The sequence below is a fragment of the Castanea sativa genome, chromosome 12 (genome assembly GCF_040712315.1).
Source record: "Castanea sativa cultivar Marrone di Chiusa Pesio chromosome 12, ASM4071231v1".
In the NCBI taxonomy this organism is placed as follows: domain Eukaryota; kingdom Viridiplantae; phylum Streptophyta; class Magnoliopsida; order Fagales; family Fagaceae; genus Castanea; species Castanea sativa.
Window position 1 is genome coordinate 389,823 of NC_134024.1, and position 26,005 is coordinate 415,827.

Below are 26,005 nucleotides of genomic sequence, written 5' to 3' on the forward strand. Positions count from 1 at the left end.
AGAGGTAGAAATTTTATTGAATAGAATAATGAAAGATTACATTAAGTCACAGTATGGTGCTTCCCCTTGCCATAGTTGTGAGGACTTAATACAGTAGGCATGTTTAGCCAAACACAGTGCTCCTCTAATGTTGTTAGTTAGGTTGAATATAAGATATTATTCATTTATTCATTCTTACGGGAGGACAAATAGGAGTGAACATTTCCTCGGTTGTATATATTGTCATTATTTATGACTTGAGCTTTCGTATGCATTTGATTTTAGAGTAATGCTATCTTCATTCTTACAAAATAGCAAAAACGGCATTAATGTCTTTATAAAGAGGTTTAAATCTTAAAACTCCAAAATCTTCCACAACCTCTGGAAAGAGTTCCCAAAAAAAAAAAAAAAAAAATTCCACTTCCAAGTTGTGAGAAATAAAATTGTGATATTATTGTATTTTCCTTTCATACGTTGGATAAAAATTAGTAATAGCCAAACTAGACTTCTTTGGAACATCTTACAAATAAAAAAATCTTGTCCGTTCAACTCAATAAACTCTGAAGTCTGGACTAAATATCTCCATCAAATATCCTCTCTCTTGTTTTTGATGCCTGAAACATCAACATAAATACAACGAAGCATTGAAAATGGTTTAGTCTAATATTTTGTCCATTCAACTCAATTGGACACCAATTATTTTAGTCACAAATAGTTTTAAGGTTCTCACTTTTCATACTATATGATCAAGTTGAACATGAACTTTAGTTGTAGAAAGGTGTAATAATAAAAACAAATATATAGAAAGGAATAATTTTTTTGTACTAATAACCTGTTTTTCCCAATTTGTGAAACTTGTTTTAAGAGCTAGTAGAAATGCTTGTACAGTAGACCCTGTCAGCGTTTGATCCAAAGACCCTTTCCTTTGAAGTGTACAACGAAGGCCAAAACAACACCTACTGGAACCCCAACCAGATAATATGCCCCAAGATTTACATAGGCTCCTATATCCTGCCACCCACTTCCTCTAGCAACCCCTGATGCATATATAGCGCAAAATAACTTTGTGAGTTAATGGCAAGCAATAGCAAGAAAGAATCACAACTTCTACATTGGCATCTTATGCTGATCTATTTTGATGAAATATACACAATATGATTATGATGGTTATGACTATGGCATAACTACTAACTAGACATTTCCTGTTAAGGATGTAAGGCTATTTTTTAATCCAGAAAGAAATTTACTTCCAAGAGTGAACTTGTTTAAATCTTTCCACACCATTAGTTAACTTTTTAATTGCAAAGAAAATATTCTAAATGAATAGTGAACTAATGTGTATTTGATAGTATAGCTATAGTATTCACTTGAATTGATAAGAATTAAGAAGTTATAACTTTCAAAAATTTAGCTCCAAATCAAAGCCCATTACGTGAGAGAAATTTGAGAAAGTTACCTGAAAGTACTGCTTGTAAGCCATCCATGATTATTGAGAGACAAAGCAAAGGACCCATATCTGCAATACGATCTACAATTTCCTTCTTACTGCTGAAGGCATACCCCAAAACACGATGGCAGAAGAAGAGAATCACGGCTACAAAAACCACCTCTGCAACTACAAGAACCATTATGGCCTTAACAGTCATTTTAGCTGCTTGTGCATTCCCAGCTTCCAACTCATTTGAAACCCGAGTGCTACAAAGTGTTTAATGCATTCTTTTTCAAAACAAACGTATAACATGCTTAGACAAGTTTAGGCGTAAGGAAACAAATTTAAGAGCAAACCTTGCTGTTGCCGCAAATCCATATGGTATGTAGTACTGCAAATTAGTAATTGTAAGGCTGCATGCAGTAAAAAATTAGAAGCATTCTATTGCAAAACTCTCATACAGTAAATATGGAAAAGAAGCATACCATAGCGAAAGCACTGAAGTCTCCAATTCTGGATTTGGTAAAAGCCCAGAAAGCAAAATAAGTCCCTCAAACGACCACCATTCAAGACTATTATGATTGACAAGCAACAAAATGCTAAGAGACTTGATACATGTAACCAAAAAATGAAGACTACAAATTTCTTGAAAGAAAGAACAAAACAGAAAATTACCAAACCATTCCAGCTGAAGGAACAGCAAAACGAAAGAACTCCCTCATGCTGAAGAAGACATCCTTTGAGAATATGGCACGAGTTTTCTCACAAGCAGAAGAGTACTTCATGTATACCCCAAGCATCAAGCATGAGCACATCCAGCAAATATGATGAAGCAGAGGCTAATGCAGCCGCACTACTTCCTAACTTTAATTTAAAAACCAGAGTCCAACAAAAAGGTATATGGAAACATAGAGCTGCAAATGAACTAAAGAGCAATGGAAGGATCAGGCTCTGAGTCTGGTAATAGCGAACTAGTTGTTGAAGTATAGCGTATGCAAACAGGTTAGGGACGAGGCATATGCAGTCTTTGTGAGCTATATGTGAGATTGTTGGATCTTGGCCTATGAGTATTAGTAATTTGTCTGTGAACATCCATAGGATAGATATTGGGATACAAACCAGAATAAGAGAGATGATGGCGGCATAAGTATAAATTCCTAGTTTTTTATATTGCTCTGCCCCATAGGCTTGTCCGCATAAAGTCTCTAATGCACCAGCCATCCCACACTGCTTAGCAGTCAAAAATTCACTTATCGTGATGATTGAATTAAATTCCTTAATCAGACATATCAGATTCTCAAACTAGCAGACAAAGACAACAACAATAAATATGGTTTGGATATACATTTGACAAAAAATTATGCTTCTGATTTACTAATTTATATAAGTAATTAAACAGATATTAGGCTGTTAGTTTTAGGCAAGTCAATCAAGTTCATTTAGGATTGTGAAGAATCTTGAGCTGTACCAACACACACACACACACACAAAAGGCTAGTGCATTAGGATCTGATTGCTTATTTGTTGAAAATAATACAAGAATAAAAATTGGGGATTATTTTATTATATTTTTTTGGTGTGTGTATAACCTCTCAAAATAATCCCAAAAAACTGGATTTTTTTGGGCTTGCCAAACGACTTCAAGCACAAAGGTGGTCGAGTTTAAACCAGGCCAAAGTTATTCAGATAGCCAAATTATCAATTAAGCTGAAATTGTTTTTGCTGCTTTACTATGGATATATATTTCATTAGTGATTGGTAAATCTATAGGTGTGTCTTCTATTCTACGCTGATTAAAAAGCAGGGTTTTCAATTTTTTCAGCTATAAGGCATGCATGAAATTTGTCTAGAGGAGGACAAAGAGGACAAAATTAAGAACTTTATAATGAGACTGTAGCCAGTTACAATGGTGAAAGAAAAGGCGACAGAGACCCCGGAAAGAGAGAGTTCATCAAGATATCCCACCATCATCAGGGTAACAAACGGCAGGCTGTACTGCAAGACTGAGACAGCTACCATTGGTGCTGATAAAAAGCTCACCATCTTTAGCTCTTTCACAAACACCTCCCACTTCCCTTCCATTTCCTACCTTAATTCCTTCCGAAACAAACAGTGCCTATTCAGATTTCCTAGTCTGATTCAAACAGTTTCAACCACTACTATTGCTATTTGCTCTTAACTCTTTTTGACCTGTTGTGTTCAACATGATATGGCTTAGATTTATATGCCCAAATTTTAGGCTATCTCGTAGCTTGGTCCAACTCTGACCATTAATTTGGCCTCAACAGCATATTCCCACTCACATTCTCCATAAGTTCCTATCATGTTATGCATGTAACTGTCATGTTTGCACCTGAAACGCACCCCCCCCCCCCCCCCCCTCCCTCCCCACATATGTCATGATATACAGAACAAATATGGGATGTTCCGCAACATTTGGCAACTACAGGGAGTCAAGAATAACCAAACTTGCCCCTCCCGAAATAAGATATAAACAAAAAAAAACAAAAAAAAACAAAAAAAAAAAAGAATATTAAATTTAGTTTTGGAGAAATAGATGAATTCAAATCAACCGGCTTGAAAGTCAGCCAATACAATGTTTTTTTTAATGTCTGATGGAATAGACTCTATCTAGACTAATAAATAAAAAGAAACTAAAGCTCTCATTGCCAAAGCATGAGTTAGAACATTATCTTGTCTATAAGTATGAGAGAACAAAAAAACTCTGAAGCGAGTTTTTGAAAGACAGAATGTCTTTGATGAGATGACCAAAAGCCAAGTGATATATATTACCTTTACAGATAGCATTGATGAAACCAAGCTCTTTTGTAAAATGAACTGCACGCCTAGCTGCCAAGGCTTCAGGGTAATCATTGATGAGGGCTTAGGGATTTTTTCAGAGAGGGAAGCCATTACTTCGCCAAGGGAGTTTCAGATTACAACTCCTATCCCAGTTTCACCCGAATCTTCAAAGAAAGCCCCATCAAAATTAGCTTTTACCAAACCAGTTGTAGGCGGTCTCCAGGCAGGTTTAGCAAGCCGAGCTAATTTGGCTGGTGTCCCATTAAAACGTTTGAAGTCTGAGAGATATTTCCCTGCATTTTCGGCCACAAAATTCAGAGGAATAGTTGGTTCATTGAAACGGCATTTGTTCCTTTGGTTCCAAAGTGACCAAGCAGTAGTGGCAGGGATTCTAAGGGGACTGCTGTTTAGGCTTAGAATTGATTAAGGGAAATTCGAGTTGCTTAGAACAAGGAACAAGGTGTGACAAAACCTTCTTAAGAGAAATCCATCTCTTGAAAATAGTACTAGGCCAATCTATGTAATTGAATTCAAAACTAATCACAAAGTAACTACAATCTGGTACTTGTTTGGTATTGGCAGCCTTCTAGATACTTGACAAGTGTCTAAAACCTATTTCCTAATGCTTAAGCAATCATCTAACTAACGAACTAACTAGTTACAAGATGATTAGGATGCAACCACTTGAAATGCCCTACATCAGGACTCTCCCTCTTAAGAAGCCCTTGACCTCAAGTGGTCTTGGTTGCTACAAGTTTTTTATGAATTTCTAGCATTCTAGGATGATGCAGTTGCATTGTATAATGATTTTGCTGTTGTTGGCAGCACATCAAAGGTTGCTTCTCTGTATAGCGAAGTCCCACACAACCAACCTTCATCTTCATAAGAGTTCTACCCGGAAATGCATATTAAAATTGCTTTTCAAGTATAAATCATTGTACTTTTCTTTTTTCTTTTATTGAGAAAAAGAAAATTGTGAATGGTTTACCTCATAATTAACTAAGAATAAAATGTAATAATATAACAATAATTATTTCATGAAAACACACACAAACATAGACATATGATAAACTTCACTCTAAAGCTATGGTAAGCTTTAAAAGAAAGTGTCAAATTATACTGCACACAACACACTTTTTGAAGCAATGTAGGATAAAACTTTTTTTTTTCTTTTTTGAGAAACAAACACACACAAAAGGAAGATGGGATGAAGTTCTAACAAAAAAGCACACCACAAATATCACTCAAAAATTATGTTAACTTTTAAAGGCCTATAAATTATTGGTTTTTTTTTTTTTTAGAATCTCATTTCATGTATTGTGCCTATATATTTTGAGATAGATTTATATAATATATATATATATATATATATATATATATATATATATATAAAATAAAACAAAAAACGTTTAATTATTATTAACTTTTGATCTTATAAAGGGTAAACTACATATTTGGTCCATGTCCTTTACACCTTATGCCAATTTGATTTCTAACCTTTTAATTAGATTAATTTGGTCTCTAACCATTTAGTATTGTATCAATTTAGTCTTTGCTGTTATCTCTTGGATATAAATTGCTGACATGGCAAACAGCCAAAATAAAAAATTATTTTATTGTCACATTAATGGAAGCTAATTTTTTATTTTGGCCATTAGCCACGCCAGCAATTCCCATCCAAAGGATAACGACGGGACTAAATTAACACGGTGCTGAAAGGTTAGGAATCAAATTGATACAATTAAAAGGTTATGGACTAAATTGAAATATAGTGTATAGGATAAAGACTAAATATATAGTTTACCCTCTCGTAAATCATAATATTTTTCCATAACAAGCTATTAAGACCTCATAATTTTACATGTCATTATTCTATTACATAATTTTCAAATGATTATAAATTTTATTCTATATTTAAATCTTACATTAAAATCTTACCAAATCATACGTTCTTTTTCTTTTTTTTTGGATAGAAAATCATATTTTCTTTATATAGTATAGCATATAGTTTCATACTTCCATATACAAATACAATCATAATAAATGCCTATTAATAATTACCATAATTATTAAAAAATTTGCTTTGACAAAAAAAATATTTTGTAGAACTTTCTTGTTAATTGCACAAGTTCCATGAGAGTATGAGGCCACCCCCGCGTAGGCTCACACACACTTGAGATCCGAACATTACATGAGAAAACTCTCGTAAAACTGACTAAAAATATACTTTTTTTTGGTGCAAAAAGCCCATCTTCAACAAAGCTCACTCAATTACCTTGATCCCACCACCAACCCAAAGGAGATACTATCTCTAGTAAACCCAAAAGCCCATATCTCAACTGACCCAAAAGAAACCATAGTGACTTTCTTACAACATAAATGGGTTGGCCCAAATAGCATACAAAAACAGGTACATGGGCTGTTTTTGTTTGTTAAACAGACAACGGAAACCTCTCATTCTCATCATCCCAATTCAAAACCTTAAGCATGGCTAGAAGCTTTGTATAGAGGTGTCAAGGTCAGGAGGATTAGGGCAAAGGAGTTTTGAGATCGTTTTCTGTGGGTATCCGAAGCACACAACAAAATTAGAGTGGTATTATATACCATTAACATCCCAGCCCAGTCTAATAGACCCTAAAAATTCACTGATTTGCATATAGGTGGGAGTATGTCCAAAAATTAGGCTATCAATTTCAGCCCAACCCAACCAATCCCTAGGTGTAGGCCCAAATACTGTGACATTATGGTTTTTTATAGTATTTCTTGGTCACCAACGTTGGTATTCGGACTCCAAACTTGGATAGGCTTAGAAACCTTGTATTATAAATAGTATTTTTTTTTTCAAGTATTTGTTGTATCATAACTCATGGCTAGAGTGAAAACAAACCACAATTTGCTGTTAATTTTAATTGTTTTTGTGCTACTGACAATTCGGATGTTATTGAATAAAGGGTAGCAGCAACTCTTGAGAAAAATGATCATTTGACACATGTATATTTTGCAGGAGTTACTGCAACTTAGTTTGTAGCAAATCCTTGCTTTTGAATAAACAATTCACTTAGTTTGTGTTGATAATATTTTCACTTGAGAAAGACAAGACAAAAAGGTTGATGATGAGTTGATTATTTGTAATTCTGTTGTGGTGTAGCCATTTTTCCTTTTTTTTCTTTCTTGGTTGTGTTATTGTAAGGGATCTTAAGAACGAAAGTTGTTAATCTGACTATACGTGTTTGCTGGTTTGTACATAGTAGCTTACAAAACTAATTCAAATGTAGATTGGGCTTCAATTTCAGAGTTGGGTACTGATAAAGAGTTTGAGTAGCTTAGTCTATGAAAGGAGTTGGATGAATTTGTTGGCAATTCATTAATCACATTATATGTAGGGAATGGTTGCAACAATAATGCGTGATATGTTTTTGATAAGATGCCTCAAAAAGATTATTATAACGTGGCATTTATGAAGTAAATTGTGAGAATTATTGACATAGGAGCAGTTATATGTAGCATTTCTGAATTCTGAGAATTAATTCCTGCTCCACCATATACCTTATTTTCTTAGTGAGCGATTAAAATTTGATCACAAGAATTAGCCGCAATAGACAGCTAAAAATTTCAATGATAAACAGTGTGTTTGTAGATTGAATTATGGTTGTTGCTATCTAATGCCTATGCTAGGCTTCACACCATTTAGTAAAACCATTAGAGCAACTTCATTTGCACAGAATGACCAGGAACCATTTAGTATATATGGATAATCTGAAAACAAGTACATAAAAATATAACATCCCAGGAAATTCAATAAAATATATGAGGGTTTTAGTCAAAGTGTTTTGCTTATATGTAATTCCTTTTGTTTATGAGTTTTCTTGGATGAGTTTTTGACTAATTTGAGCTGCATTATATAATAACTTTGTACTAGCAGTCTAGCATAGTATAGCTGCTATGACAACATGGTCCTTAAAAATTAGCTATCTTTAAATGTGTGTTGTCCCTTGCCACTGCTTGCATTCTATTTGGACTGCCTTGCTCTAGTTGTTGAAAGTTCTAGCTTGAGCCCCATGCTAAGTCCTAAGATTGGCCTAAAGTTAAGGTTTTGTATAAGTTGTTTTGAACTTCAATTAAGTTTGTGGCTTAATATATGTGGCATTAACAAGGCAATCTCTGAGGGCTCTGGTCAAATTATTTTTTCTTACATGTAATTCCTTTTGTTTATGAGTTTCCTTTGGTTAGTCGTCGACATAATTATTGTACTTTTTATATTAGTTCCCAAAAGCCATAGATTTGAGGAGGTTTGAGTCAATTCATATAAGCAACAAATTGATACATTTATTTTCCACTCGGAAACCCTCCTGTTTAAAAATCATATGATTGTGATTCTAAAAGGAATAAAAAAATACATAATATTATTTATTTAACACTTGTGAAGCATAAGTGAACTAATATTGTAACACTTGTTATATGTTACGATATTTTTGTTGTCTTTATAGATTTTCTCATATTAAAAATATATGTAGATAATTAAGATGACTTTTGTTTGATTTTTATATTATAGATTTTAGTTGATTGACTCTCATAGAGGTACTCAAGTAGTGGGCTCATTTGTCAAAAATATAACGTACCTTGAAGATTCAAGGTTCTATTTACCACATTATCAATCCATGAGATTTTCAAAATATCTCATGAATAGAAAGTGAAATAATCTAGCCAAAGGTAATGATATATATATATATATATATATATATATATATATATATATATATATATATAGAAAATTCAACTAATTCATATTAAGATAGATGGATAGAATTTTAGAAACATTATAATAGTATTAGGTGGAATGGTACCATTTACCAGGTGCATGGGTTCAAGCTGTAAGATCAACTGCATAATTATTTTTAACCATTTCGAAAAAGTAAAAAATCATGGGGAAGGCCCACATTAAACCCAAAGTAGAGAACATAAAAAATAAAGGCCCATTGGGAAAAGTTATGGGTTGTAGCCCTATTCAAGATATACATATTAAAGATTGCAGTAGGCCTAAAGATACCGGTTATGGGGTTGTCAGTTTGGTGGGATATACAAACCCAAGGTCCCAAACACGCTTGATATTATTTTAGTAAAATAATCTTCTTCTTTTTTTTTTTTTTTTTAGAATACTAAGTATTTTTAACACACATACTATTATACTATATATATTATTATATTTAGTATAATAATCTTGAAACTTTATATTTTTAGCTTTATAATATTATTCAAATATTCCTTCCGCTCTATATTATTAAAAAAAAATACAATATCTTTCATAAAATTATCGAAAATCAAGTAACATTCTAACAGATTCAAATCTTGCCTACTTTAAAGTGCAAATATTCATCGAAAAATATTTGCAAAGATTGTTTTATTTTTCATAAAAATTTCATTTATCTTGGGATTTAATATGTCTCAAATTGACTAGATTGTATGGAACCTGATTTTATGTTTGATAGGGTTTAGACCAAATCTGACTTGGAAGTTATCAAAGTTGTATAGATCAGAAAGGAAGAAAAGAACTGAAACAAAATAGAAAGAAGCAGAAAGAAGAAGTTTAGGCTCTAAACAACGGAAGCAAGTTACAATGTTAGTACTGTTAGCTAAACTGCAAGTAGCTTAGCAATTTATTTATATAGGATTCTCTCACACATGTTGTAACTACCTGTCACACGTATTGTAACTGATTCCATGTAGATTAGGAAGTTAGTTTATGCTCTGTTTTGTATAAAGACTCCTTTCATGTACAGATTCATTTAGTTGATTCAATACAAGTTTCTTCAATTCCAATTTCCCCTCTAGCTCTTAGTTTTTCTTCCTTAAATTCTCTATACTTTGTACTTTTGTATATGGTATCAAAGCTTGAGTTTTTGTCAATGGCGTCAACCACTCAAGCTAATTCAACTTCTTCCTCTTAACAAGAGCTTTCTCCAATGGAAGATCCACGAAGTCCATTCTTCTTGCACCATGGTGAATCCCCTGGTGCGATCCTGGTTGCTAAACCTGTAACTACCCTACTCTTTGGATGCCAAGAGTAAGCTTGGATTTGTTGATGGTTTTATCACTACATCAATGGTAGTCACACCACTCAAGAAACAAGCTTGGTCAAAATGCAATTCAATGATCTCTTCATGGATCTTGAATTTAGTCTCACCTCATATAACTGCTAGTGTCATTTACAAAGACACAGCCTTTGCAGTCTGGAATACACTCAAGAATCGGTTTTTACAAGCCAATGGACCAAGAATTTCTCAACTTCGGAAGAAAATCTCCACTATGATGTAAGGGGATTCTACAATGACAAGCTTCTTTACTGATCTTCAAGCTTCTTGGGATCAATTGTTGAATCTTAGGCCTTTACCATATTCTTCATGTGGCCAATGCACCTATGGTGAGATTACACATCTTCATCATTAAGATTCAATCATGCAGTTCCTTAATGACTTGAATGACTCTTACTCACAGGTCAAAACTCAAATTCTCATGATTTAACCTATTCCATCAATAGATAAGGCATTCTCTTTGGTGAATCAAGAGGAAAGGAAGCGATCTTCAGGATTTAATGTCACTCCTTCAGTTGATTCTACTGCACTTGATGTTAAGAACCAAGCTTTTAATCAAGGTTCTTCTTCTTTAAGCAATAATGGCAAGATTTTCAAAGGGGGTGTTGGAAAGGGAAGACCTGTGTCTAGTCACTGTGGAAAGGTTGGTCACATTATAGAAAAATGCTACAAGCTTGTTGGTGTTCCACTAGGCTATAAGCAGAAAGGAAAAGCTGTTATGGCTAATCAGGTCATGGTTGATGGTGACCAAGGTCAATCAGTAGTTGCACATCAGAATAGTTCTTTCCCTTTCACTTCAGAGCAGTATCAGCAGTTGCTTTCTATGCTCAATGCTCATGCCTCCACTTTTGGTAATTCCAATTATGCAATTCACATAGCCAATTCTGCCCTTTCAGGTAACCTTTGTGATCATTTGCAAGATTCTATGTGTTTGAGCATGCAACATTCTATTTTTGCAGTTAATCCTACAAATAAAATAGCTTATGGTAAAGAGACTTGGGTTCTTGATACTGGAGCAATAGATCATATTGTTCATTTAGTTAAATTGTTCCCTAAAATCACTAGTTTGTTTCCTCTTTTGTTCAATTTCCTAATGGTGAAAGGTTTGTTGTCACACACATAGGTACAATTCAAGTGACATCTAGCTTAGTTCTTGAAAATGTGCTACGTGTTCTTTCTTTCACCTTCAACTTGATCTCAATTAGTCAATTAACCAAATGTCTATCATGTTGCTTTGTTTTTCTATCCAATCTGTGTTTTATACAGGACCTTTCTTGTTGGAAAACGATTGGAGTGGGTAAACTGCATAACAACCTCTACTTGCTACAATCTTCAGCTTCTTGCAAATCTATTTTAGCAGTTTCCTCCATTCTAGGGTCTGTTTTTAGCTCTTTTGTTCATAATGGTTCAAATGTTCCTGTCACTACCAAGCCATATCTTTGGTATCTTAAATTAGGTCATGTGTCAAATGCTAAACTTCATGTTTCACATGATTGTCTCCCTGATGTAATCAGTGTACATTGCAATAAAGATTGTACTCTTTGTCTCATTGCCAAGCATAAAAGACTTCTTTTTTGTTTCTTTTATCATTTGTCTGATAATGCTTTTGATTTTATTCATTGTGATGTTTGGGTACCATTTGCAAAGTTTACACATGATAGTTTTAGGTATTTCCTTACTATTGTTGATGATGCCACTAGATCTACATGGATATATCTTATGAAATCCAAATCTGAAACTAGGCCTTTATTGATTTCCTTTTACAAGATGATATCTACACAGTTTCATACCAATATCAAAGCAAGTAGGACTGACAATGCTTGAGTTTTTCCTAAAAGACTTCTTTGCTGAACATGGCATTCTACATCAGCATTCATGTGTTGCCACTCCAGAACAGAACTCAGTTGTAGAAAGGAAACACCAACACATTTTAAGCATTGCAAGAGCATTGAAGTTTCAATCTAATGTGCCTATTTCCTTTTGGGGTGAATGTGTTTTGACTGCTGTATATATCATCAATAGATTGCCTTCTTCCACTCTAGGAAACAAAACACCTTTTGAGAAGTTTTATAACAAATTCCCACCTTTTGACAACCTTTTGGTTGTCTTTGCTTTGCTTTGCTTCCACTTTAACTCATAATAGATCTAAATTTGATCCTAGATCGATTTTATATTTTTTTCTGGGTTATCCATTTGGTGTTAAAGATTAATAATTGCTTAATTTGGCAACTAAGAAAATTTTTGTTTCTAGAGATGTTATCTTTCATGAAACTGTTTTCTCGTTCATTTCATTCCCTTATTTTTCTTCACCTCACTCCACAATCCCTTTACCTCATCTTTTTCCTTCTTTAGATACCTCCACTAATTCTTTGTGTTAAGGACATATTTTATGTAGTTGGCTAATCTTTTGACAAAACGCACTTTACTTGTAATTGAGTAGATCTAGGATGTGTTTTATACTTCAAAGAACATGTTGTTCAAGTCTAGTATTAAACCCATGAATATTGGACTAAGAAATAAGTGAAGAAAATGTGTTTACTAAAGCTGGACAGATAACTCGACACCTGCAGACAGATAGCTCGACAATTGCTCGACAGATAACTATCTATCAAACGTTAATGAGGCTTGATAGATACTATCTATCGAGGTTACGGAAATCAGAATTTTCAAATCTAATTTTCGGCCCATGCTTTTATATTTGTGTAGGGTTTCTTTTCTCACAACTCTAGACATATATAAGACTTATTTTAGAGGTCGTCACATAAGAGAATACAAGGAGAATATATGCAAAAGGTGACTGAAGCTTTATTCTCTCTGAAAGAAGCTACTGCGTCTTTGCGTCTTAGGGTTTTGTAATCAAGTGCTTCTTGATCTTCATTGTTGATAAAGTAAAGAATTTTGCAGCCAACATTCTTCTTTCTCAAGTTGGTGAGTGAGTCACGTACTAGGATTCGTGCAAATGAGTTAATCACGTACTGGGATCCATGCATCAAAGGGTGGCGTTCATATATTGAAGAGTTTAAAGGTTCTGAAGCGGTAGAAGGTTTCTGCTGTGAGTTCATCTACAGGGATTGTAGAGTCTAGGGACAAAGATTTTACAATAGATCTGAAATTTCTCTTTACTATAATGAATTGCTTTTCGGGAAGGTTTCCCTCCAAGTTTTTTACTGTGAAACTAGTTTGTTTCATTGATTTTCCTTGGTCATCATATCTTGTCTTATTTACTTTTCCGCTGCATATTATTTGTGACATGATATTGATGTTTGTTTGGTTTTTTTAACAAGTTTTATTCATAATAAATCTAATTAACAACTTGAGTTTAAAACTTATTAATTCTATCAACCGGGGTCTATATTTCTCAACACTTTGCATCTTGCATCTCAACCTATTTTTCCTGATTCAACTCATAATTCTAATTCCCCTCATGATTCTGATATCCCTCAACCACTTCCAGATCTTGATTGTGATTTGCCTATTCCTAATACAAATCCTTTGTCTAGCTCTTCACTTCCCTCACCTAATGAATCTATTTCACCATCTACTAACTTCCCTCTTCCTTCACCAGTTCCTCTTCCTAATCCCACTAGTAATACAGATTCTGCAGCTATACCCTCTATCCCACCTGTTCCTATTTTAAGAAAGTCTACTTGAGTCACTAAGACCCCTTCTTATTTGCAAGATTATACGTGCATCTCTATTGTTAATGATCAGTTCGATCATTCCAATCATGTCATCAAGTCTGGTTCCTCCTCCACCATCTTAGGTACTAAATACCCTTTATCTCATTATATTGATTCCTCCAACTTGTCTCCATCCTATGCCCATTTTCGTTCCCTTATTACTAATGTTTCTGAGCCCAAGTCTTATCATGAGGCTGTCCAAGATCCTAAATGGCAAGTTGCTATGGCTGTTGTGATTGCTACATTGGAATCTAACCAGACTTGGACTCTTACTTCCTTACCTCCACATAAAAGAGCTATTGGATGCAAGTGGGTGTATAGAGTGAAGTATAAGACTGATGGATCAGTGGAGAGATATAAGGCCAGACTTGTGGGTAAGGGTTTCACCCAGTAGGAAGGTTTAGACTTCACGGAAACCTTTTCCCCTGTGGCTAAAATGACAATTGTCCAGACATTGCTTATTATATCTATTGTGAGAGGTTGGCACCTATTTCAGCTTGATGTAAACAATGCTTTTCTTCATGGTGCTCTTTATGAAGAGATTTACATGCAACTGCGTCAAGGTTTTCACAGCAAGGGGGAGCATCTAGTTTGTAGGCTTAACAAATCCTTGTATGGACTCAAGCAAGCATCAAGACAATGGTATTCTAAGTTTTCTCTACCATTCTAAAGTGTGGGTTCAAGCAATCCAAGTCTGATTACTCTTTATTCATTAAGAAGTTCAACTAATCATTCATAGCACTTCTGGTTTATGTTGATGATATCTTTATTGCAAGTAATGATGTTTATGCTATTGAAGAACTTACAGTTTTCTTGGATCAAGAGTTTAAGCTGAAAGACCTTTGTAACTTCCCGACCTAACTTTATAGTTAAACTATGTGTTTAAGTAGTTAATTATTATTTGAAGCCACTTTCTTTCTATAATTAATAGAAGAGTATTTAATAAACATATTATTTTATAATACCATTGAATAAGAATTGTAAAGATTATAAATAATTGAATGGTTAATTGTATTATGAATATATACTAAGTATGTACAAAATTATATTAAGTGGTTTAAGTTATTAGATACATAGTTGGTGTTTTAATTCAGTATGATGCATGAGATGTTATAGTAGAATTTCCACTTACTGCAACCAATTGAAATTCAACACATAATGCCAAAGCACCATGCATGTTGACAAACCCAAAGACCAACACTTGGCCGGCCATGCAATGAACAAGCTCCACCTCATCTCTTCTTTGACTTTCTTAAAGTAACTAGAACATCCAAGAAGCTCTCTCCCTCTCAATTCCCACGGGTCCAAACAAATCATAATTTCTCACCTCACTGTGCTCTCTCTTCTTTCAAGGAAAGAGCTAGAAGCTCTCTTTAGTCTCTTTTCTCAAACCCACGAGTCCACACATTAAAAGAAAGACAAAGCTCCATCTCAATTCTTCTTCATATTCTCTCAAAGAAACTAGAAAACTCAAAGACTCTCTCAAGCTCTACCTCTTAAACTTTTAGGTCCAGCAAGTAGAAAAGGGAGAATTCTTTCATGCAAGAGTGATTCTACTTCTATTTCCCCTTAAGAACCAAAAACTTGGTAAGGGTTCTAGCTACTCTCATCTTAGAATCCATGATTTCTTTAAGGAATTTTTAGTAATGGTATTTGTGGTTTGTAAAATTAGGAAATAATGAACTTGTAAGTCTATATATATATGCTGTTTTAAGAAGCTTTGAAACTGTGTTGGTGATTTGTTGAAAGTAGATAAGGGTTTCTACTAATTAATGATTGTATATGATTAAGGAAGTAAGATAAAGCTAGGGTGAGTACATTTGATGTTACTGCTGGGATTTTTGTTGTATTTAATTTTGCCATAAATGGTTAAATGGCTATATATAAGTGTTTTCTAACTTGTATAATGAGTGTATAAAAATCCCCATATGATAATGAGACCATTTGCATTCATTTTATGATTTTACAAGAAAATGTTGCATAGCTGTCACTGTGACCGATTCTATGTTTATGCATGGTAAATTATGTATCAAATTGTATTCTATGAACTATGATGCTAGGAGTAGTTCTTATGAATGCTAAGACACATATGGTTGTAATGGAAGTGGTCTTATAGAATTTGGATCGATATAAAAATAATGGTTTAATTTCTAAGTTGCATGAAATTCTGTCAGGACAGATTTGAGCATGTTGTCTTGTACGATTTTTAGTAAATCATGGTTTTATGATTTGGCTCTGAAAATGATATGGAATCTACTATGAATCCATAGGATTTTCTCTGTAAATTGGTATGAAAATTAGATGTGAATTGATAGCCCATTTGTATTTTATAAGTGAAGTATATACTGCTGGAATAAATAGCAAACAGTAAGTGACATACCTAACTTTGAGGATTTAATTCTAAAGTTAGGGTGAATGTTTTGAGGTATAAATTAGTATACTCATCTTTTGGTATGTTTGGATTATAGATATATTTTTTATAACTTGGTTCAAGGTTTAGTACTCAAAGGAGGGGTTCTAAACCATTCAACAGTTGTATTTATGAAGCTGTTTTGTTCAACATGCTGTATGTTGCCTTATGAGTGTATATGGTTACATGACCATGCTTAAAAGATTTTATGTTTATGCATGAATTATTGTCCTAATCTCAAAGCACCTTCTGAAATGAAGTTGGCTCTTCTAGAGATATAATATTAATGTGAGAATGTTGGTTTCTCTATGATTTGGTACATCATAGTATTTGATGAATATATCTTGTGTTTGTGAGAACCTCGTTAAGGTGGTATTAGGACTTCCTTGATTTTAAAAGATGGGTTTTGAGATGAATGTGTAAGTTTATTCTAAGGTTTTATTGACAGTAATAAGCTTTGATATTTGGTTTAGGTGTTACCAGTACCCAAGTCTAAGCTCCTTCAACTGTAGGCTTTCGATTCCTCTGCTTTCAGGTAAGGGATAAGTTATATAAGTATTTGATAAATCATGAGGTTATTTTAAAGTGTATTATACATTAAAAGGTTTTTTTATTAGAGATATGACATATAATCATATTTCAGACAAAGATATGTTTGTGAGCTTTCAAAACCTTATGCATATGATTTAAGCATATTGATGCTATTACTAATTTCCACGAACATGGGGTTTAAAGAAAATAATGGAAATGCTATTATTGTGAAATGTTATGCAAACTATGAATTTCAGTATGATGTATAAGTATTAAATCTTTTCGAGTTATGTCCTCTGGTAATTTGAACTCGGCCAGTAGGGATTAAATTACTGGCTTTCCATGAAAAATGTTATCTATTTAGCCATTGAAAGTTGGAGGAAATGGGGGTGCCCGTAACTCTAATCTGGACAAGGTCTCTTCCCCAATGATCTGTGTGACATCCGAGAGCGGATAATATCGTGCACATGCACCACAAATAAGTACAAACTTATCAGATGTGGACTAACTAATATGTTATGAACAACTATATTATTTTATTGATTATGAGAGAATGATTTTGTTTAAATACATTATGAAAAGTTGAAAGCTCTCATGAAAAGAATCTCCTGATAAAAAGAAAAGTTGTTCTTTAAAGATAAAAGTTTCTGAAGTTTTGTTGTGCTCTGAAGATAAAGAATTTGATGAAAAGGTTTTAGTGTTCTGTAAAGATAAAACTTCTGATGAAAGCACAAGTTTATGTTAAAAGTTATCAGATATCTGTTCTTTATGAAACGTTAAGTTTTATGACTATAAAAGTTATAATATTTTACGAGAAGAAGTTTATTATACACCACTGTCAGTTTCTTTAAAACCTTCTCCCATTTTCCCATGTGTGTGTGTTAAAAATATTTAGTATTCTAAAAAAAAAAAAAAAAAAGATGTTTCTAGTTTAAGACAAAGTTACCAATTATCTGATTTAAGTTAAGGAAGTAAGATAAAGTTAGGGTGAGTACATTTGATGTTACTGCTGGGATATTTTTGTATTTAATTTTGCTATAAATGGTTAAGTGACTATATATAAGATAAAGAATTTGATGAAAAGGTTTGGGTGTTCTGTAAAGATAAAACTTCTGATGAAAGTACAAGTTTATGTTAAAGCTATCAGATATTTGTTCTTTATAAAACGTTAAGTTTTATGACTATGAAAGTTATAATATTTTACGACAAGAAGTTTATTATACACCACTGTAAGTTTCTTTAAAATCTTTTCCTCTTTCCCCGTGTGTGTGTGCGCTAAAAATATTTAATATGCTCAAAACTTTCATATTTATGACTATGAAAGTTATAATATTTTACGAGAAGAAAGTGTTACAAAACATAAAAGGGAGTCCTGGTCAAGGTATTCTTTTATCATCTAGATCAGATTTACACCTAAAAGCATACACAGATGCAGATTGGGCATCTTGTGATGACACAAGAAGATCAACCACTGGTTATTGTGTCTTCTTCAGTAATTCTCTAGTTTCATGGAAGTCTAAGAAGCAATCCATAGTCTCTAGGTCTTTTGCATAAGTAGAATATAGAGCTATGGCAATGACTGTTTGTGAGTTATTGACTTAGATATTGGCTTTGTTAAAAGATTTGGAAGTTTATCATCCAAAACCTGCAATGCTTTTTTGTGACAATCATGCAGCCATATACATAGGTGAGAATCCTGTTTTCCGTGAAAGGACTAAACATATAGAGCTAGATTGTCATTTATCAGAGACAAGGTGCAAGATAAAGTCATTAGGTTGTTCTTCACTCCCACACATTCACAATTAGCAGACTTGCTCACAAAGGCTCCCAGTGGTCAACAATTAAAAGCTTTACTTACCAAGATGAGCATTGTGAATAAACACAATCATGGTTCTCAACTTGAGGGGAAGTATCAAAGTTGTACAAATCAGAAAGGAAGAAAAGAAACGAAAAAAAGAAGAAAGAAGCAGAAAGAAGAAGTTTAGGCTCTAAATGACATAAGCAAGTTACAGTGTTAATACTGTTAGCTAAACTGCAAGTAGCTTAGTAGTTTATTTATATAGGATTCTCTCACACGTGTTGCAGCTGCCTGTCACACGTGCTGTAACTAATTCCGTGTAGATTGGGAAGTTAGTTTATGCTTTGTTTTGTATAAAGACTCTTGTCATGTACAGATTCATTTAGTTGATTCAATACAAGTTTCTTCAATTCCAATTTTCTCTCTGGCTCTTAGTTTTTCTTCCTTGAATTCTTTGTACTTTGTGCTTTCTTATAGAAGTGTATGCGTTACAGTTTTAAATAGGATTTTAACTCATTTTAAATTCAGTTTTGTCACTACAAAATTAGAGTTTTATGACTACAAGCAGTTTTTGTACTATTCTAACCACCGCACACTCTTGGTGCGATGATCACTCTACAAGTATAAGTGCTTGTGAGGTATGGAGAGACAAGGGCCGAGATTCAAGTTTCCAAGAGAAGCTTCACGCACATATACAGTTATATTAAGCTAGAGTAGAAATTTTATCTTATATAAAAATAAAAATAAAATTTTTTATATTATTCTCTCTAATATAGTGAAAATTGCTACAACTTTACAATCATAGTCCAAATTGTGAACCATGTAAATATTTTTCGTGTTGCATAAATGTTTTTTGCATGTTCTTCGATCTATTTTTTTCCTCCTTCAGATCATGGTCTATGCGAGAATTTTTTTTTTTTTTTTATTCTTTATAGATATCAAAAGTTAAATTTACGACATTTTGTCTATTTAGAGAAAATTTATGGCATATGTTCCATGATTATTGTTTTTTTAATCCAATCAAGACACACTTTACATGAAATTTTATGAATAATAATGAACATAAAGCTCTCCATCAGCTGCGTCAAAGAACAGTCTTAAAGTATACTTTAATCTACCAAAAAAAAGTATACTTTGATTAAATTGATCGAAACTAATTTATATTTATATATATATATATATATATATATATATTTATATCATGGTCTATGCAAGAATTTTTTTTTATAATTCTTTATAGATATCAAAAGTTAAATTTACGACATTTTGTCTATTTAGAAAAAAATTATGGCATATGTTCCATGATTATTGTTTTTTTAATCCAAACAAGACACACTTTACATGAAATTTGATAAATAATAATGAACATAAAGCTCTCCATCAGCGGCATCAAAGAACATACTTAAAGTATACTTTAATCTACCCAAAAAAAAAAAAGTACACTTTGATTAAATTGATCGAAACTAATTTATATATATACACCCACAGGAAAGTAGGAAACCCCACCAGAAGATGGGCTAAGCTGCTAAAGCTTAGTATGTATTTGACCATTGACTAGCAAACTGTGACAGTGCATGGATCGAAAAAAATAGAATATAGATGGGAAAAAAAAGCAAAATGTTGACAGAGAAAAAGATATGGAAGACCGTACATGGTACGATATTTTTCTTGCTACGGTCACCTTAAACGCGTAAAGGGCAAAGCGTACTGGTGTACGGTGAGAGGGGGTGGCGGTGCCAGCTAGCGCTGCAATCGAACCAGAAAGTTGTGTCTTCTTTGCTTCTATCAAGGTTGTTGGTGATAAAGGACTTGACCTTGATGGAACACCATAGCTCAATTATTAGTCTTAGCTTGATCCAGCTGTTTCGGTTCCACGAGGGCTTGACCCGTGTGCAAAGTGCAGTTTAGAGCAAAGTGTGTGTGTCGACTCTCGACTGTCGACACAGTGACACAGTCTAAGATTTCTTCACAGTGCATGTACCAAAAGAAGAAAAAAATTTCTAAGATGACAAGAGTGTTCTTTTCAGCACGTTTAAAAATTTAGGAGTTTAGAATTTATTAGAATTAAGTATAGATAAAAAAGTGTGTGAAAATATATGTAATATTATTTAAAAATTAAAAATATATTATTAAACTTCTCTATTAAACGGCCTTTTAGAGGCTAGTAAGAAATTTTTAATAACGTTATTTAAATTTTGTAAAAATATGTGTAAAAATATATATTGTGTTGTTTAAATAACTGTTTTTGTTGTTTAAATACCGTTTCCGAACGAATCTTTATAATAACTTACAATTTTCTTTTTCTTTTTTTCTTTCGGACTTATTTTTCAAAACATTGTTCTAGTATCTATTTTACATTATATATATATATATATTTTTTTTTCATACAATTACTTTCTTCCACTCCCTTCTTTTATTCTCAAAATAAGTAAAGAAATAAAAAATAATAATAAATGTAAAATAAATAGTGTCAAAGTTTAGTAATCATATGTTTTCACACAACTTTGCGCAAGACTTGATGTAGATGAATTTTGAACTTAGTTTACTAAAATGTGTTACATTTTCTATTATATAAGCACTGAAACGAATGCTCTAATCAATTTCACTCACTTTCATAATTATCTAATATGGTTTGAGTTGTGAAGAAAAAATTTAAGTTTACATGAAAGTGAAAGTGATCGAAAGTGAAAGTGAAAGACAGCTAGTTAAACATCTGAAAAAATAAGCGTCAAATTGGTTGCCGTCCTAAACAACTTTGTATATAGGTGTATCCACGTGTTTTTTGGATGTGAGAGGATGTCCTTGGAGATTGAGAATCTGTACTTCGTGGAGATAGATCAACCTTTGGAAAATAAGAATGTGTCAAAGAGTGTCAAGAGACTATAAACTACGCTAGAATATGGCAACTAGAAATTAGAAATAGAAATGCTTGTATCACTTTATGTTTTTATAATTGTTGAATAAATTGATATAGTTTTTTGTAATTAGACTATTAGTCCATTGTTAATACTATTTTTATGATAAACCAATTAATTACTATAAGATTGATAAATTAGAAATTGAGAACACAAATTTAAAATATATATATTAAGATCCAATTAATCTTATAGCAGCCTTTCTATTAAGATTATTATTTATCATTAAAGTTTTTTTTTTCTTTTGTGTAACCAAAATTTGAACTAAGATCCCTTATTCAATAATTATAAAATACAAAATAAAACTTTTTTAATTGGGCTATATTATTTTGAATTGTAACGGACTAAAGAAAAATTGAGAAATTGTTGATAAGATTTTGTAATATTTTTTAGAATAACGGAAATAAATAATGGTGATGGACAAATACCTTAAATTGAAAGGATTTCACAAATTTAAGATTTTAATTAACAAAATTAAAAACCGAAAATCTAATTTAAAAATATGATATAAAATTTGAAACTTTTTATAAAATCTCCCCCTGGAACATATAAATTAGAAAGCTACATATACAAATAAGGAGATAAAATTTTAGTGGCTTAAAATACCCCAGCTCCCCTCTCCCGGCCCCCATTCTGTTTGCGAAAGTGACATTTTTTGGGGTCATTTTCGTTTTGACCAGATGTCCCCTCTTTATGCAATTTGGGCGGTGATTTTCCAGAAATATTTGAATGAATTTGATCAATATGGGTCACAAGCATCAACCTTTAAACTATTTCTTGTCTATTCTTACCTGAGATCTGACGTGAGGACTCTACATTCTTCATAAATAAAAAACAAGGCCAAATTATGATTTTGGACATTAAAAAAAAAAAAAAAAAATTGAACAAGCTTTACATTTTTCAATTTGTGCGTGGTATAACACGTTTTTTATGACCATGAAGTTAACTGATTAAACTTTTCTAAAAGCAAGTACCATAACTTTTAAATAGTCTATACCTTTTATTTTACAATTAAAAAACTTTTATATGGATCAATTTTAAATTCTACATAAACATATGTACAAAATATTTCTTGAGGCAGAGAAAACCTTGGCTTAGAAACTTTCTCTATGTTCAACTGTTGCATGGTGCACGTTTTATACTTAAATTAATTAAACTTTGTTAAAAGCAATTAAGTACGATGATTTTATAAATCTGTATCTTAAAGTTTTCAATACATCGATATAAATGTATATTATGCTGTCAAGGCCACGTAGAAAACATGCATAGAATGAGAGAATGGGCAAAATAAAATATATAAAAAAAACAATTTGAAGAAGAAGGTCACGTCATTATTTAGAACTACTTCAAAGACACCTGTAACGCGTCATGTAACAGGAAACCATCTAATCAATGGACTTGGTTATATTGTTTAGAGAAAGTTTTCCCTAAAAGTCATCATAAAAATAATTAAATTAAGTGGTTAGATGGAATTAGTATATATAATTTTTATAAGTTTATATTTTTTTAGTTCTTTGATTACTCTTTGGTTTGTTTTAAGGTAATTTGGGATCAATTCTCCTAGACAATATGAGGTTCTAGAATAAGAAATCATTACCCTTTATTAATTAAAATGATTTTGTTAATGCATACCTTTAGGGCACACAATAATTAATTATTTATAGAAATATTTTTTCGAAAATTAAAAAAGTGTTAACAACTTTTTCAATTTTCGAGAAAATATTTCTAAAAATAGATAGTTTAACGTGTGCCCTAAGGGCACACGTTAACCGGACTCTAATTCAAATAGTTTGTATATAATATACTTTAATATGCTTTTTATTAAAAAAACACTTTAGCATGAATTAAATACTCTAATAATTATGAATTTTTCACACCTATATTAGTTTATTTCACATTCTTTTTATATTATATGTGAGATTCTTCATGTGAGAGAATGGAAGTAAGACCCATATATATAATAAGGAATGTGAAAGAAAGAATATATTCAAAGTGTAGAAATAATAATATATTTCTCTAACTAAAGTTATCAATTGTGAGAAAACTTAGTTTTTTTTTTTTTCTTCTTAATTTCCTATATGTGCTTAAAAAAATTAAACAAAATTAAATAAATACAAAATATGAATAGACATGTGGCATGGTATGACCCCATAATAATGCAAAACCAAAGGAAACGTGCGCATGCGCCCATTGACAGCATCTTCCCACTTACGTAGCTACTCGGAAGCTCACTTTCAATCTAAAAAAAAAAAAAAAAAATGAGTTCTTAAATTTCATTCACACTAATAATACTTCACATTCATCTCCTATATTTATATCATGATTGCTTCACACTCTTCTCTACCAAAACCAGTATCTCTCTAGCTAGCTCATTGATAAACACTCAACAATATTGTTCTCTCACAAAAGCTTAAACACATATACATGGAAGAACCAACCAATCCTAATGTTGTTGCACCAACATATAGGGGTGTAAGAAGGCGCAAATGGGGCAAATGGGTGTCTGAAATTCGTGAGCCAGGGAAGAAAACAAGGATATGGTTGGGGAGCTATGAGGCGCCAGAAATGGCCGCTGCGGCCTATGATGTGGCGGCATTGCACCTTAGAGGACGTGGGGCACGCCTGAATTTTCCTGAATTGGTTGATAGCTTGCCGAGGCCAAAGAGCTCGAGAGCTGAGGACGTGCAAATGGCGGCTCAAGAGGCGGCATTGCGGTTTAGAAGGCCTGAGATGGGAAGCTCCGGGGCTAATGTGATGCCGGTTAGGGTGGGGCTTTCACCTAGCCAAATTCAAGCCATTAATGAGTCACCTTTGGACTCACCAAAGACATGGATGGAGTTGACAGGAGCTCTTTTGTTTGAGGAGAATATGGTATTGTATGACAACAATGTTGAGTTCAGTGACTGGGAAGAATTGCAATATGAGTCCATTTGGGACTCTTAAGCATCATATTCATCGCCATTTCTCTCTTACAACAAATGAGAGAGAGATTTAAACACAAGTTCTTTTTTATCAGAAAACGAACAATATATGTCATTGAGTTATAAAACTCTTGACGTAATTTATTGGTAATTATCTAAGACAAAAAGAAGTCTTTAACTATAGTAACTCTTTAACTTTTTTCCCCCTTTTAGAAAGGTTTTACTTCAATACATTTTAGGTCACTCCTCTATAGTTTAGTTTGGTCATTTGGGGCATTCAGTGGAGAATGGTTCAAGTTCAAGTATGTGCAAGTTTTTTTCTGGTACAAAGTATCATTGTGGTTGAGTCAGGAAGAGACACATGTGGGTCAAGTTTTGCATCAAATGAGCAGCTTTTAAGAATTTGGATGGAGGCTAGCTCTATTTGAGCATCAAATTGGGGTTTTGTTTTTTTACTAGCTCTGGCCCTCTCACATAGTAGTCTTTTTTTGTTGGGTTTTGTAGTGCTATTACAGTATTACTATATATCTTTTCTGGGGGCTTTTTCTCTTTCTGTTCATTTCAGTCCTATGCTACTTGTATGTAGCAACTAGCAACTGTTAAAACAGTTATGTATGTTGTTGTACTTATGTAAAATAAGTGGTTTATTCATACCAATTAATAAAGCCTATTACATATTGTTCACTTTAATTTTTAGCTTCTTGTCGCAAGCTTTAATATTAACCAGCTCTAACGGAAGAGTTCTAATACTTCTTATATTTGCATAATTGGCTCTCATCTACGTATCCAAGTTCAAACAGTAACAACAGTCTACACAACTGCCTTAATTTTAAAATAAACAAATAAATAAACCTAAAACAATTTCTTGGTGTACCAAAAAGTTACAATTAACAAGTTATATAATGATCTTGAAGTCAATTTATTTAACCACTGTGGTTGAACGATTGTGGTCAAAGACAATGAAAAATAATAATAAATTTTGAAATGGGGTTTATTTAGCATGTGTTTTTTTTTTTCTAATTTTATTTATGCATACTTTATTAGATTACTATGGTTGTAAAGTGGAACTCCAATGGAAAAAGAGGAAGCGTGGAATTAATTCTACATTGAATGTGAAAATTCCAAATGCCAAAACGCATACTCAACACTAATGACTGATCAAGTCAGGTTTCATATTCTTCTCAAGAAAATAGAAAAAGTCAGGTTTCATATTGTCTGGCTTTCCTGCCTGTCAAGCATTTGGGTGTCTAATTACAACATATATAGAGTATTTAAGGCTGCATGTTTTCGAACTAAAGGAGAATTGGTGTGGTTCTCAAAGCAAGCAGCTTCCTAGAATGTATAGAATTGCCAAGCAGCTAAAAAGGTGAATAGTTAATTGTCTCCAACTTAAATTAGGGAGTGGAACAAGTCCAACCTTTTTTCCAACAAGACAAACTCTGCCAAAAATA

General features: G+C 32.8%; 1 protein-coding gene and 1 pseudogene across 1 annotated transcript; one reads left to right on the forward strand and one right to left on the reverse strand.

Moving 5' to 3' along the window:
- Positions 1 to 551: 551 nt before the first annotated feature.
- On the reverse strand, positions 552 to 3,490 carry LOC142619422 (protein DETOXIFICATION 14-like; annotated as a pseudogene).
- Positions 3,491 to 23,955: 20,465 nt separating this feature from the next.
- Positions 23,956 to 25,147, forward strand: LOC142621058 (ethylene-responsive transcription factor ERF022-like). The gene has a single exon (XM_075794375.1). It carries the CDS (start codon positions 24,058 to 24,060, stop codon positions 24,574 to 24,576), a length of 519 nt encoding a protein of 172 aa, XP_075650490.1. The 5' UTR covers positions 23,956 to 24,057; the 3' UTR covers positions 24,577 to 25,147.
- Positions 25,148 to 26,005: the final 858 nt, after the last annotated feature.

Coding starts and splice junctions, on each gene's coding strand:
- LOC142621058 (XM_075794375.1), top strand. CDS start 24,058: ATGGAAGAACCAACCAATCCTAATGTTGTTGCACCAACATATAGGGGT.